Source organism: Colias croceus, chromosome 21, assembly GCF_905220415.1.
Source record: "Colias croceus chromosome 21, ilColCroc2.1".
NCBI classification, from domain to species: domain Eukaryota; kingdom Metazoa; phylum Arthropoda; class Insecta; order Lepidoptera; family Pieridae; genus Colias; species Colias croceus.
In genome coordinates this window covers 2027049-2041847 of record NC_059557.1, presented here as the reverse complement: position 1 = coordinate 2041847, position 14799 = coordinate 2027049, and the positions used below count along the sequence as shown (strand labels likewise).

The following is a 14799-nucleotide window of genomic DNA, read 5'->3' as shown; positions in this document are numbered from 1 at the left end:
TTGAAATTCAGCAACAGGTAGGTATTATCGTAATAATTTATACGTAATCTCGCGTTCAGACTTAAATGTTGAAATTATTATATTAGTGTACATTTCCAGGCAGAATAATCTAATATATAAAAATCAATGCCACTTTTCGTTGTAATTCCATAACTCGAGAACGGCTGAACCGATTTCGATAATTCTTTTTTTATTATATTCCTTGAAGTACGAGGATGGTTCTTATGTAGAGAAAACGTTAATATGTACCACGGGCGAAGCCGGGGCGGACCGCTAGTATATTCTATTTCTATATACGATATTATTTATGCTAAAAGTTCTTATAAATTTAAGATATATAAGACTATTTTATGTTGAAATGAGAGATTCTCGAACTGAATCTAAAACAAAGAAATTATACATAAACCTATAAGTTAAAATATTGGCTGATAAAAATTATCGAAACGTCGGGATTAATAGAATAAATCGCGTATCCTTTATATTCCTAAGAAAATACTGTAATTTCTTGAAAAATTTATTCATATATCCGATTATTTAAAATTCAAATTCAAAATGAACGATGAAAAAACTTTATGAACGATGGCATCCATAAAAGCTTACTGCTGTCTGTAAGGAACCAAGTACCTCATAATAAGTACATTTTACTAATATAGACAAGCGTCCCTAACATATGTATTTACTTCACAACATCGAAATAAACATCATCTCACAGAGAAGCCTTTCAGCTTGAGGTCGCGTGTCGTCATTATCTAATAACGCAGCCAATGTCGGATGTAAATGATTACGCGGAAGACGCATACACTGTTGGGGATTTTGTATTTTATCGCATAACATTGTAATGTGTAATTGCTTGCCTGCACTTGCAACTGTATGCGGTTATGTATAGCGAGGTTCACTACCGGTGGCGCTTGCTTGAAATGTACTCTACAATGTCATTGAATTTTACTCGTATGTCTTCACTTAACCTCTATCCCTTTATTTTCTATTAGAAATTATTGGAGAGTTTCCCCGTGATCTCGCGTTTGCTGTAAACTGTTCGAAATGTCGGTTTAACATTAAATATAATGAATAAATCGCGTTTAAAATCCGTAAAAGTCTTTAAATTCTAAATGTACCTGTGACGTAAAATCAAACACAATAAAATACTGTCTCATAATAAATCTTAAAATTTGAAAAAAAGTTTGTAATCGGGTGTTATTTGTTATTGTTATAAACAAGATATGTTATGTTCAGTTTTATTTTTTCATGAGATAGCATTTTTATTTTAGAAAGGAACTCTATCGAATTATGATAATAACCTGTAATTATAGATTATAGTAAGTTCTATTTGATGTTAATAATAAAATAAATGTTATATCCCAGGACCAGAATACGGCACGATGGAGGCCGCGTGGAAGGGCGGCATGGTGGAGGCCGAGCGACTCTCCGACCTGCACCTGAGCGTGCGTGACCGCCTCGTCAACGACGTCATGGCGCAAATCAAGAACTGGCAGAAGGACACGTATCACAAGGTGAGTTGGAGCCCTTAGTGACGTCACTTAACATATTATCTTGGTTGTAAAAATCTTGTGGCGTTTCGTTTAGAGAAAATTTTGACATAGCGCGGTGGGACTACATTAGATGATTGGGAATATATCTACATATAGCTGTGCTCCGCGGTTTTACCTGCATTGCTCCGCTCCTGTTGGTATTAGCGTGATGATTTATAGCCAATTTAGCCTTCCTCTATAAATGGGCTATCTAACACCGAAATAATTTTTCAAATCGGACCGTTAGTTCCTAAGATAAGTGCGTTCAAACAAACAAACTCTTCAGCTTTATAATACCTATTAGTATGTATAGATGTTCAACGAGTTACTCGTGAGACTGCTATAATTATGATCTGCGGATTCAAATAATCAACACGTCCGAACAAAAATTAAACGAAAAAGTTAGCTTTTTCATTTTATTAATTATTTTTTACTATAATCTCTAGCTAATTAAATTAAACGAATTTCAATGTGGATTCCATGCACGTTATTAATATTATATGAGTTAAATTAATTAACTCCGTTATGTTTTAAGCCTTTAAAGTAACCGTTTATAAAAAGGAAAGTTGTGTAAAATTAACCAAATTATATGTACTCGAGGCGAAATTTAAAAATGACGTGTTAAGCAAAAGTTAGCTGAAGAATAACATTAATAAAACAGTAAGGATATGCATCTCGTGAAGAAATTCTCATTTCTTATTTACGAAATAAATAACACTCTTTCACTGAAAGGCAATTTGCATCAAATATTGTAGATAACAATATTTAACCAAAATTTAACTTAATACTCCATAGACCATAACCTACTTCTTCTTCTTCCTCTTTGTTTACAAATTAGATACCTTTAGCATTTTTCTATCAAAAATCCAAATTTTTATTGTTAAAAAGGTAGAAAAAAAATCTATTTTTGAACGTTGCATCGTTGGAACTTCGAATGGGTATCAGAGCGCTGTCAGGTGCGGAAATTAGTCAATCCACGGGCTCCCAGCTTTATACCTTCATAATATGACAGTATAAGCAACGGAGATAGCGTTTCATACAAAATATCGATACTAAAGTTATTTGTGATATATGTGCATTTCTCGTCTATGAAAAGAAATATACTTTTTATTAAAAAGAGTTATTTTTAGACCAATCTCTGCCTAAGATATTATAGGTACTATTCAAACTCTAATGTCTTGTATACCTACTATGTTAATAGCCAAGCGTATTTAATATTCTTAAAAAAACAACATATTTACAGAATTTAAAGAGATCCTAACGAATAAAACGGCTCTTAAAAAGACGATGATTTAAGTATAGTGGTATTGAAACAATTTCTATATCATACTATTGAAGTGTTTTTCGTTAAATTTAAAACAAGCATAGCATATATTTTAGAAATAAAAATTTGTATTCAAGGATTAAAGCACATAGTAAATTCACTTTTATTAATTACATTATAAACTAGGTAGGTAATGCATTTTCCATACAGCAAGACATAACTCAGCGAGCGTGCTCGCGATCTCATGTTATATTTAAAGCGAGAAGTTATACGTTATACTTAAACTAGCTGCTCCGCGCGGTTTCACCCCCGTGGCTCCACCCCTGTTGGTCGTAGCGCGATGATATATAGCCTATAACCTTCCTCGATAAATGGGCTATCTAACAACGAAAGAATTTTTCAAATCGGACCAGTAGTTCCCAAGATTAGCGCGTTCAAACAAACAAACAAACAAACTCTTCAGCTTTATAATATTAGTATAGACTAACAACGAAAGAATTTTTCAAATCGGACTAGTAGTTCCCGAGATTAGCGCGTTCAAACAAACAAACACACAAACTCTTCAGCTTTATAATATTAGTATAGATTTGCAAGAGATAGTATAAACTGTAGGGTATTATCTAATGTTATATTCAAGAAATGCGGCACCAACCAGCCCGCTCGGCTTCCGACGTTATGCCTCGGAATGCAACGAGTTTGTTATGTAGGAACTAGGAGAAAAGGATATACTAGGTGGTTTTAAGAGTCTTAGCACGGTTTAGTATGGTATTTAGTGCGCGATTACGCCCTTATTGTATACTATACACCTTGAGGACTGTGCAGTTTACATGTCAAATTTCATCTACATGGATAGGTAGGTTGTCGCGGTATGAGGCATGATCGTTCATAAATAATTTGATACAGTATAATTTGAAATGAATATTTTACTATAGTCTGTAGTCTGTATGCATGAAAAATGCATCAGGATCACGTTCCCGTAATCAATTTTGTAACAATTTTACCTATAAAATCTTTGTGAAGTAAATACTTCAACGATTTATCTGAGCGTGAGCGTGAGAGTGGGGAGGACATCTTTCGTAGTTTTTATTTTCGTCACACGATTCCAAAATATAGGTCAATTGATCCGACAGTAGGTATGACAGAACGATTAGGACCGACAGCTTTTACGCAAGTTAATAATGCTAAGATTAATGTAATATACGTTCATGTATATCTATAATATAAAAATGAATCGCAAAATGTGTTGGTAAGCGCATAACTCGAGAACAACTGAACCGATTTCGTTAATTCTTTTTTATTACATTTCTTGAAGTACGAGGATGGTTCTTATGGAGAGAAAATGTAAAAATGTACCACGGGCGAAGCCGGGGCGGACCGCTTGTACTTAATACATGTATCCATGCATGCAAGGATTTTTCACTGAAATCCGTGACATAAATGTATTAATAACCTATACTAATACACATTATAAAGCTGAAGAGTTTGTTTGTTTGTTTGAACGCGCTAATCTCGGGAACTACTGGTCCGATTTGAAAATTTTTTTCGGTGTTAGATAGCCCATTTATCGAGGAATCATCACGCTATATGTCATCACGCTAAGACCAACAGGTGCGGAGCAATGCGGGTGAAACCGCGGGGCACAGCTAGTAAACAATAATTGTCTATAATAATGCACACTTGTAGCGCCATCGTTACATCACTGCTATATGAATAAACGCATATTTTAACATAAGTTATTGTTAATGGCGAGCCAAGGATACAGTAATTAATATTTAATACGCGACCCAGCTGCATTGTCTACAAGATGGAGGCACCATTAAAATTATTTGCGATGTTTCTGTATTGCTAGATTTTTATTTATAAAAGGTATGTATTAAGGTTTTAATTGAGACGTGGTTCAGGGGTCAAGCAAAAAGGTACTATAGAATACACGAGCGCGAAAACAATTTCAAGTATGTATTTTTTTTTATTTTTTGTTTTCTAAGCTAAACGGAAAATATTTTCTCTTTTCTATTTGAAACTAGCTTACCGCCCGCGGCTTCGCCCGCTTTGTCTAAAACCTAATAAATTATATACTAAAACCTTCCTCTTGAATCACTCTATCTATTAAAAAAACCGCATCAAAATCCGTTGCGTAGTTTTAAAGATTTAAGAATACAAAGGGATAGGTATAGGGACATAGGGACAGAGAAAGCGACTTTGTTTTATACTATGTAGTGATTGTGAAATACCTAATGTCTTATAAATAAAAACAATTATACGACGAGATAATAAATTTTCAGTTCACTAATAAATAATTCATGACCGTACTTTCGCAATTTGCACGTTTATCATACTGGTATACATTTAGCCGTTTAAATTTTATCTCAATTGGAATATAATGCGGATAGAAAAGAAGTAATTAGATTTTAAACGATCCATCAGTGTCTCGTATGTAGCGTATGATTTTAGAGTTTTTTATTTGGTCGAATAGAAAGTACTAAGGTACCTACTTTACTATTGTTTTTTAAGCAAAAATAGTTTTTATTAACACTAAAATTAATTGTTAGATGCAAATTATTTTGAATTAGGCAAATAATATCATTTTATGCTTACGATGTGTTTAAATTAATTATTATACCTTTTTAAACATGTAAAAACGTTATTTTTATTAACACTAAAATGAATTTTTTCTTAAATTTTTGTTATAAAATCAAAGCCTTATTCGATTACGTCTGTTTAATTGTAATGAGATTCACAGTAAAGTGATCAGCGGGGCCGCGATCAGCAATGATTCAGCCATTGTTTTATATTAGTACAGACAAGCACGTAATACATTGTGTACTTACATGGTGTTATGACATTGTGCGTACAGTCGTGTGCGCAAGTGCTTTTACGTGCGTTTATTGAGGCGCATATTGTCTTGTAGTAGCTGTGCCCCGCGATTTTACCCGCATTGCTCTGCTGCTGTTGGTCTTTGCGTCTTGTTATATTATAGCGTGTATTATATACATGGGCTATCTGACAATGTAAGGTGGTAAATGTATAAAATATGTACCTATTGACGATTCAAAAGTGCTTCTAGAAGAAGTCTAATTGGATAAATAAATGGATGTGTTTGGGTTTGTTTTTGTGTTTAAGAATTTTTCAAATCAGACCCGTAGTCCCTGTTATAAGCACGTTGAAACAAACGGTACGGTAGACATTCTAAAACAGAGGTCTTCGGTTAGGTCCCAATTGTGAAATAAGCTCCCGTGTCTCCTTTTAGAGTATGATACGTGCATAGGCCATCTGACCATATATGGCACAAAAGACTCATCACCTACTTCCGCGTAAAGCAAATCGAGAAGGGCACATTTGAGATATTAAAATTCATTTGTTTAATCGATTATTTTACCTTATTACAGACCTTACATATTTCAGAGAAAGTCCATACTATTATTATAAATACGAAAATCGATAAGTTTACACGACTAAATCGTAGCACAGATTTAGATAAGTTTAAAATGAATTAAATAATAAAATAAGAATAGTTTAAAAATAGATCCCTCAGGGGATATAGGGGGTGAGAGTATTTGCCTGTATTTCGTTGCGGAAAAACCGCAGGGCACAGTTAGTCAAGTATAAATGCCCGCAAATGAGTAATCACTGTCCAACCAAGGCCCCTAAACGTTGAGCACGCGACGCATTCTTGCGGCTTTGCCCTTTCTGCATTCTCCGCAAGGCTATAATCTAATTTTAGATCGCATTCCGTTTTCTTTAATCTCTGTTTAACGTTTATTCCGTTTTCATTAAACTGCGTTTGACGTTTAATCCGTTTTCATTGATCTGAGTTGGCCGTTTAGCCACACATTAGTGCTTAACCAGCGTGGGGTATTTCTATTAATGCGTTTAGTGTTTCTGTTTTCATTGACCTGCGTTTGCCGTTTAGATTTGCATTTAACCTGCGTCCGATATTTTCTTTAATCTATGTTTAGACTATTCTATTTTCATTAAACCGCGTTTGCCATTGAGCTTAGCGCCTGACCAGCGTATGATATTTTCTTTAATCTACGTTTAAAGTTTATTTTATTTAAACTACGTTCGTCGTTTAGTTTAGCGCTTAACCGACGTACGGTAATTGCTACTTCCACGTAGGAAACGTTATTCGATATGCAGAGAGGATATCGTGTGTTATTTAATTGAAAGTAATAAATAATGATGGTTTAATGCGCAGTTGTATTATGTCATGCTGAATTAATATCGAGCTTATTTAGTTATCCTAGGTATAGATTGTTGAAAAGGATAATGTGGTTTCCTAAATTGACGTCATTGTGTGATTTTTAGTAGTTATCCTTTAGATACTTGCCTTAGTTAGAAAAATTTCGTTACGTTTTAAAAATAAATTCAACTAACAAACAATATCTAAATTTAGCTTACAAATTTGCAAGGAACGTTGCATTTTTATCAGAAAATTCCTTGCATTTCCCGACGTCGGCGTTCAACTATTCTAGATTTTTATTCGTAGATAGCCGGCATAAGTCTAGACGGATCTGGCTGTTATCCTTACGAATTGTAGTTATGCAACTAGGAATACATAAAATTCCACAGAATATTTACTAGGATCGTCTCCTCATTTTACATTTTTGGAGGAGGTATAGTTGTTGGTCATTCAAAAATGAACGTTTAGTGTATTTGAAGTAAGTTACAAAAACATAATTTTATAATGTGGAGAATAACGATATGTTCGATAATGATATTTAATCGGAATGAACATTTAAAACGATTACTTTTATTTATTTATTTATTTATTTATTTACATCACATAGAACTTACTATCATTACAGGATTCTAACCTAATTCGACAGTGTTCTTTTATAAATTAACAAAAACAATAATAATCGGATAATCCTCTTATCTTTTTTTTATATAGTGGAGAATGCATTTAGGCATACCCAGGGCACTCGGGGAAAGAGCCCTGGGTTATGTCGGACTCACCCTGCTGAGTGCAGGGACCTACCGACTAAACTCCACTGTGTTACGCCGTGCCGCTTTATAGACGGGGCCGCGGGTATTCGGTAGAACCGCGTCCGCGGACCCGTCAGCTGAGTCTTATCGTGATAATCCTCGTGATTCATGTGTAATTAAAGAAAATGCATGTTGCATTTCACTGATGACGTCGTCGTCGTCACTTTTTTTGTGAACAAGAGTGAATTATTTAATTACACAAATGGGCAGGTTTTTGTTTTGATTATTCGAAAAAAGATACTTGATTAAGGGCCGATTTTTCAATAGATGGTTACAATTTATCCGTCCAATAAAGTTTTACACAAACATTTTAAAATGTCACCTGTAATCTGTCAAATACGGACAATTAGAATACATTTTTGATATGGTAGTTCAATACGTTTGATGAATAAGTTTTAACCAACGATTGAAAAATCAGCTCTTAAAAAATAAGTATGTAATCTCATTTAAAGTAAAGTCAGCATGTCATATATAATTAATCATTTTTGTGTATAATTTGAATAAAAGCAACATCTGCCATTTATAATTAAAATTTCTATGACAAAAAGAATTCGCAACACTTTGTTAATAAAACAGTCAATATCATGATTGTTGTATGTAATATTAATTATTAATAATAATGTGGGTACTTTGAGATACTTTATAAAAATGTAATGTCACTTGATCATTAGAATAAAGAGTCAAACACAACATGGTGTCAGGTGTGGAGTCAAACACAACAATGATGAAAACCGAATATGCGTTCCTTTAACTAGTCTCTCTAAGGCTCAATAGAACAGTCAGTAATCATAATCATCAACGGAGGCTAAAGAAGTTGGCCCAAATATCAATATGACCTTTACAATTATATCATATAGCGTGATTGATGGAATGCCATTGCGGCATGGCGACTGATTCTGCCGGTCCACGGTTTAATTTCATATATTTTATGCAATATGTTATATTATGTAGGTAAGAGTTGTGTAATGCTTCTTTAATTTATGAGTTGGTTCTTTATGAGAATGATACGTATGATATGAATCCAAAAATACGTCCTGTGTTTTGGAAAATAGTAGGTTAGGTGGGAAGCCTTTGTTGTATGGATTAAATAGATGATCAAAGTACCTAGTGAATAATAAATGCTACTTGTACACTTGGTAGAAGAGGATAAAATAAAATTCCCTAAGAGTAAATGTAGATACCAGTTTATCAACTTTAAAACTAACGTTTTGAAAAATTTCGTATATATAAGTATTGAAAAATGGTTTAAAACAGTCAGACAGTCAGTGAATTTAGAAGTGAAAACCCCCAGAGGATAATTATTATACAAATTGCTACAAAAAACGAAAATTAACTGTATTAAAGCTAATCGTTCCACTCTTGCCTATACCTATCTCAAATTAACACATTCTAAAACGGTCAGACACGTGTAAGTATTTAAAACATATAGAGTTAAGATTTAGTGCGCGATAAATATAATTTGTTGATCTTTAGCATAGATTAATAGTTACTACGTAATCTTTGGAGCGATTCGGGATAATCTGATAGCGGATAATCCTCTTATCTCAATCTTGGAGAATGAGTTCATTCCGGCCTCAGTAACAAGGACTGTTTTAACAGTTTTATATTAGGAAGACTTTAAACGGATTTTAAACGCAATTTATTCATTAAAATTAACACGAGAAAATACTAGATTTTATAAAGGTACTTTGTAATTTGTATTGTTATTTGATGAAATTGCATTTTCCTATAATAAATCAAAATTCATTTAATTTAATTTGTTGATTTGTATAAAAGGGAAGAGCTATCTATTCTAGGCATAGAAAACGAATTATTTCTAAAAGGTTTGGCCTTTTAAAAATATGTCATTATTAATTGAAAAACATGTTAAAACCATACATTATTGATACCTTAGCTTAGCTAAAGTTTTAACATACGCCTAAAAGCAAGACCTATTTTACTAAGTAGGGTGACTAAGTGATATTCAAGTTCAGACCTCTAGAGAACCTTGAAGTGTGGCCAGTTTGAAACAATTAGGAACTTTGTGTAAACTTAAAGTGTCTTGCGTTAAGCACTCAAGTTAACAATTCAAGTTAAGGCTTAACGATGTAAGTTAAACGGCAACAACGCGTTAGTAGGTCTATGTAGAGCACATATGCCAGAGTAAATCGAGTTTTAGCATGTATAAAGAAACGTCTGTGTTTATGACTAATTTTTTTTTGTATCGTAATTATAAAAAAAAAATATTTTGTGAGAAAATTATGCTTTCTCACTTACTGACCTTGTAATCACCCCAATGCTAATGATTAATCAATTTTGTGGCACTTACATGTACAAAAACAACAACAACTACAACCTAAACTTTCTAACGATTAAAACAGGATAGAATTACGTAAGCTCACTTTCGAAAGAATTGTACAATAGAAAGAGAAAGAATAAGAAGAAGGAACACACTAAAAAATAACGGGTAACAATTTTCATTAAAATTCACCTTATGTCCAATATACAAAGGTAATTGCGTTTAATATTAATAAATCTATTTCAGTTACATTAAAGCTGGTAGGTAATATTTCATAAAGATTTCGCAAATGTAATAATTATTGAACTAACTTTGACCACATTCAAAAACCCAGACTGTACGGCGACTAACAAAAACAAAAGGCTTACACGCTTCCCAAACCAGGTGTGAAGTGCCTAAGTCCATCTAGCTTATGTCTAGACGGCCATTCAGTGTTCACAGATCGTGTTCATGATACTCTACGTGTTATATTACAAATATGGTCCTTTAGTAAACGTTGAGATTAATCTCCATGGCCTTTGTTAAATATTGTGGTTGTGTGAATAGTGTAGAGGGACGAACGTTATTGTAAATTGATTTTATATTGATGTGTTATTTTCAATGCTAGGTATATGAAAAATGAAAATGGTAACATTTTTAAGCGTCGTTCAATAGTTATTGACGAAAAACTAAACTTTTCTTTTTGTCGAACGAACGAGCATTATGAGTCGTGTACTTTTGTTGTTTGTTGTAGTAATTAGTGCCTAGTACCTACACCGAATGGCTTATTATGTGTTACCTCAATAATTTTATGTAATGAAAATAATTGCTGTCATCATTTTTAATGTTATGTAGGTACGTACTTACACTTTAAAATATTTATTACTTTTTACTATCTACTTTCAGAAAAGTAAGTATCAAACACACGCGCCTGTAATGCTCTGATTACCTTATTTTTAAGCCAGTTACAAAAACTCGGTCAAGCTCTGTCAAATTTTATATCAGTTGATGCGATGTTACATCGACCTAATTAATAGATTAATTAATAATCCTCTTTATTGGATGAATGGGATCAAGTTTGGTTTATTATTTGGTGACCGAAATATTAGCGCTAAATGATACGAAAGTTTTTTAGTAGTTTATGTGTTTGTGATTTAATTTATGAATGCAATTCTAAAGACTTCTGACTTCTGAGGTGTGTTAGACTATAAGTACTCTGTTAGAAAAAACTTCTTGTAGTTTACTTCAAACATATAAAAGTCGTGAAATAATTTTATTAAATAAGGATTTATATGCATTGTAACAGATTATAACGTGATTTTTCGAGATGAATTTACGAACAGATATAAAGACGGTAAAATACTCGAATAATACTTTATCAATTAAAAATTTTCTTTGTATGATGTATATAAATGTGTCAAACATAATATTTGTTATAGGTATATTGATATTTTCGATGAACACCTGTTATATTAACATAAGAATGATGTAACGGCTATATTTAAATTGATAACACTGCGTCATTTTCTTATCAGAGCAAACTTGACATTGTAAAGCTGTTTCAAACAGAATTATTAGGCCTTTGTATGAAGGTAATTGTTTGAACAGCAAATATATTAAAGAGTAGTTACGTAGTTACGACATGACTGTAATGAAATTATAGAAACAAAAACGTAGGTAAATAGTAAAAAGATGAGTCCCATGTCAGACGCATTATACATCTGTTTCACTGATCGATTTTCTTTAGGGACAAGTAGGTGATCATCCTTCTGTGTCCTGCCAGACAAAGACATTTTTTTTTCTTCGTCTCCACCGGTAATCGAACCCAGGACCCATCGGTGTTACGATCACGCGTCAAACACTGTACCAAGGCGGCCGCGGCGGTCAAAGGTACCTAAATAGTATCTCTCTCTATATTTATTCAAGAATTGTATTCATATGAATATTAATACTATGTATTAAGATATAACATGTGTTTCCTAACTATATTTTTTGGAAAAAGCCTTCGACAATTACATGAATTAGTGTTACATAAAAAAGTCTCAAATAACTAGACTGTTCGCTCGATATTGCAAATACGTATTCAGATATAGGTACTAATAAAATGTAATTTTGGACGGGAGATACGTGAAATTATCTCTGCATTCCAATGATAATGCATATGTCGTGGTCATATCGTAGATTTGATCATTTCATGATATGAGTGGCCATTTCACGAAATGGTCGCATATCGTGAAATGGCCAACATAGTTTGATCAGATCGTTAAATCGTCAACGTTTCACGATTTGGTCATCCACATTTGGCCAGATCGTATAAAATATAAAGAGTCCATAAAATATTAAACAATTTCAGAATAACTATATTCTAAAAACTTGTTTAATGTCATTTAAGTTAGTGCCGCGGCAGCGGCCGGCGAATGCCAGAATCGAATCGTTTTTGCAATAGAAAACAATTAGGTTAGGTTAGGTTACACTTTGCTAAACAACGCACGAGCCGAGCGAGCAAAGCGAGCGTGCCGCGGCAGCGGCCGGCGAGTGCCAGAAGCGGATCGCTTTTTAAAAAACAAACAATTATAATAATATAGTAGTAGTTTCTTAAATTATTTTATTTAAGTCGCATTTTTTCTTAAATACATATAAGATATCCACATTTTCCATAGTACTCGTACCTCTTCGTCGTAAATTCTTTGCTATGACTTTCTTCATAATATTGTTATTAAACGAATTATGAAGTTTTTAACTGCGAATAATTTAATTTTCGCCAGCGGCCGCCATCTTATCACATAAACACAGAGCTTGCAGCGCCTCTACCAACGATTAATGTAACTATTTTACGATATGATCAAATAATTTTGGTCATTTCATGAAAAAACCGTGCGTTAATTGGCCATATCGTGAAACGATTTCTTATCATTGATCTGCCCAAACCACATCATGATGTGGCCAAACTAAATTGGCCATTTCACGATATGCGACCATTTCGTGAAATGGCCACTCATATCATGAAATGATCAAATCTACGATATGACCACGACACATATTTAATTTTCATACAACTGTTAATTTTGTGCAACAGAAAAATAGCTTACTAGAAAAACGTTTATGTGAATGATAATTTCTTTAAATGAAACGGTAAATGTATTATTGTATTAAATAGAAAAAAAAGAGGTTTCAGTTTCACTTGTCAGTAAAACAACAATTAGAATGAATGGAAAAATGTTGTTTTATATTTAGGGAAAAAATAAAAAGGGAATTATCCCATTTGTCAGGTGTGGGGTTCGAACCCACGCTCCCTCTCGGGAACCAGAGCTTAAATCTGGCGCCTTAGACCACTCGGCCAACCTGACTTGAAATTCAATTGCGAAATTGCCAGGCTGTTAGCACTTAGACCTAACTTAGGTAAAACTCGTGGATAATGTGGATTTGAACACAGCCTTTTTGAAATACTTATCTTGTCTCTATACTAAGTAATCTAATTTCCAATTTTTAATACAAGTTTAGTTTCGTATACGTATTGTCACATAAATTAATAAAATTAAAATTACGTCACTTCTGTAATAATAAAGAAACAATAAAGTTATCAAGACACTTATCGATACGCGCCCTAATGTGTAATGAATTTCCACGGATGTGTAAATGAATTTAAATGATAATATGCAAAAAGGTTTGAGCTCGTGACCGGAGGCTCATTGATAAATGAAAATAATTGTACATAATAATATATCTATTATCTTAAAATTATATGATCAATGTTATGAGTATCTTGATATATAAAATGTGTCTGATGTTATGTGAAAATATAGTCTCCTTTGATAAGTTTTTTTTTCTAAAACTTAGCAATTACTTCTAGGTTAATTAAATTGTTGTCGATACCTAGTTATATTATAAATAATTGAGTTTAAAATGGTATTTCCTGAACGATAAATAATTAAAATAAAATTAATGGACAAAACGATAAACTAATAATAGTTTATTAATGAATTTAGGCCACTGATATGACAAATGTTTTCAAAAGTATGAAGAAAACTTACCTTGGGGGTTACTACTTAGTAATTACTAATTATATAATTATGTATGTTAAAAACACACTCGTAAACCACTATATATTATTATATTATAATTTTATAATATAATTAATCAGCAAATAAACGTTTCTAGATATGAATCAGTGTGGAAAGGTTGCAACTCTTACATATAATTTGTTTATGATGTTGATCGTATCAATGCTGTATTTAAATAATTTTAATGTCAACGCTGTAAATTCCTTTCGTGAAGTACATTTTATTATTATTATTTGAGTTTATTGAATTCTCGAAATCGTATACGCAAATGTCAAGTTACTTTTTAAGTTTTTTTATTTTATTAAGTAAGTTTCTCGTGATCGAAGGCCCTATAAACATTAAACATGCCAAAACAATGTCATGGGAATTACTTTATTTTCTTATTGTTTCCTTTATATACAGACGTACTAGGTATTTAATTAATTGAATATTAATTAATTCAATGTAATTAATAATTAGTTAAATTAAAACACGAATTTAATACAATTTTCGTATCAGCTAGAGTGACCAGCGGTCGGCAACAAGCGGCCCGCGGGCCGCATGCGGCCCGCGGGTGTCTTACTTGCGGCCCGCGAATGTTTTGTAAAAAAAAGTAATAAAATGTCAAAATAGTGGTCGAAATAAATGCTTTAATTAATGGATAAGCGAAGAACGCGCTTCGCTCTGTCTGCAAACGAACAAACTATGAGCAACGCGCGGGAG

The 14799-nt window shown here is 32.9% G+C and overlaps 1 protein-coding gene and 1 non-coding gene across 2 annotated transcripts in view; one reads left to right on the top strand and one right to left on the bottom strand.

Annotated features, from left to right (window-relative positions):
• The window catches only part of LOC123701337 (protein kinase C and casein kinase substrate in neurons protein 1), a 95676-nt gene that overhangs the window by 47313 nt on the left and 33564 nt on the right, over nt 1-14799 (top strand). The window contains exon 4 of the mRNA XM_045648773.1: nt 1363-1511. Coding sequence (XP_045504729.1) covers nt 1363-1511 — 149 coding nt within the window. The remainder of the gene's footprint in view (nt 1-1362; nt 1512-14799) is intronic.
• On the bottom strand, nt 13300-13383 carry Trnal-uaa. Its single transcript has one exon. It is a non-coding gene; the product is annotated as a tRNA-Leu (tRNA).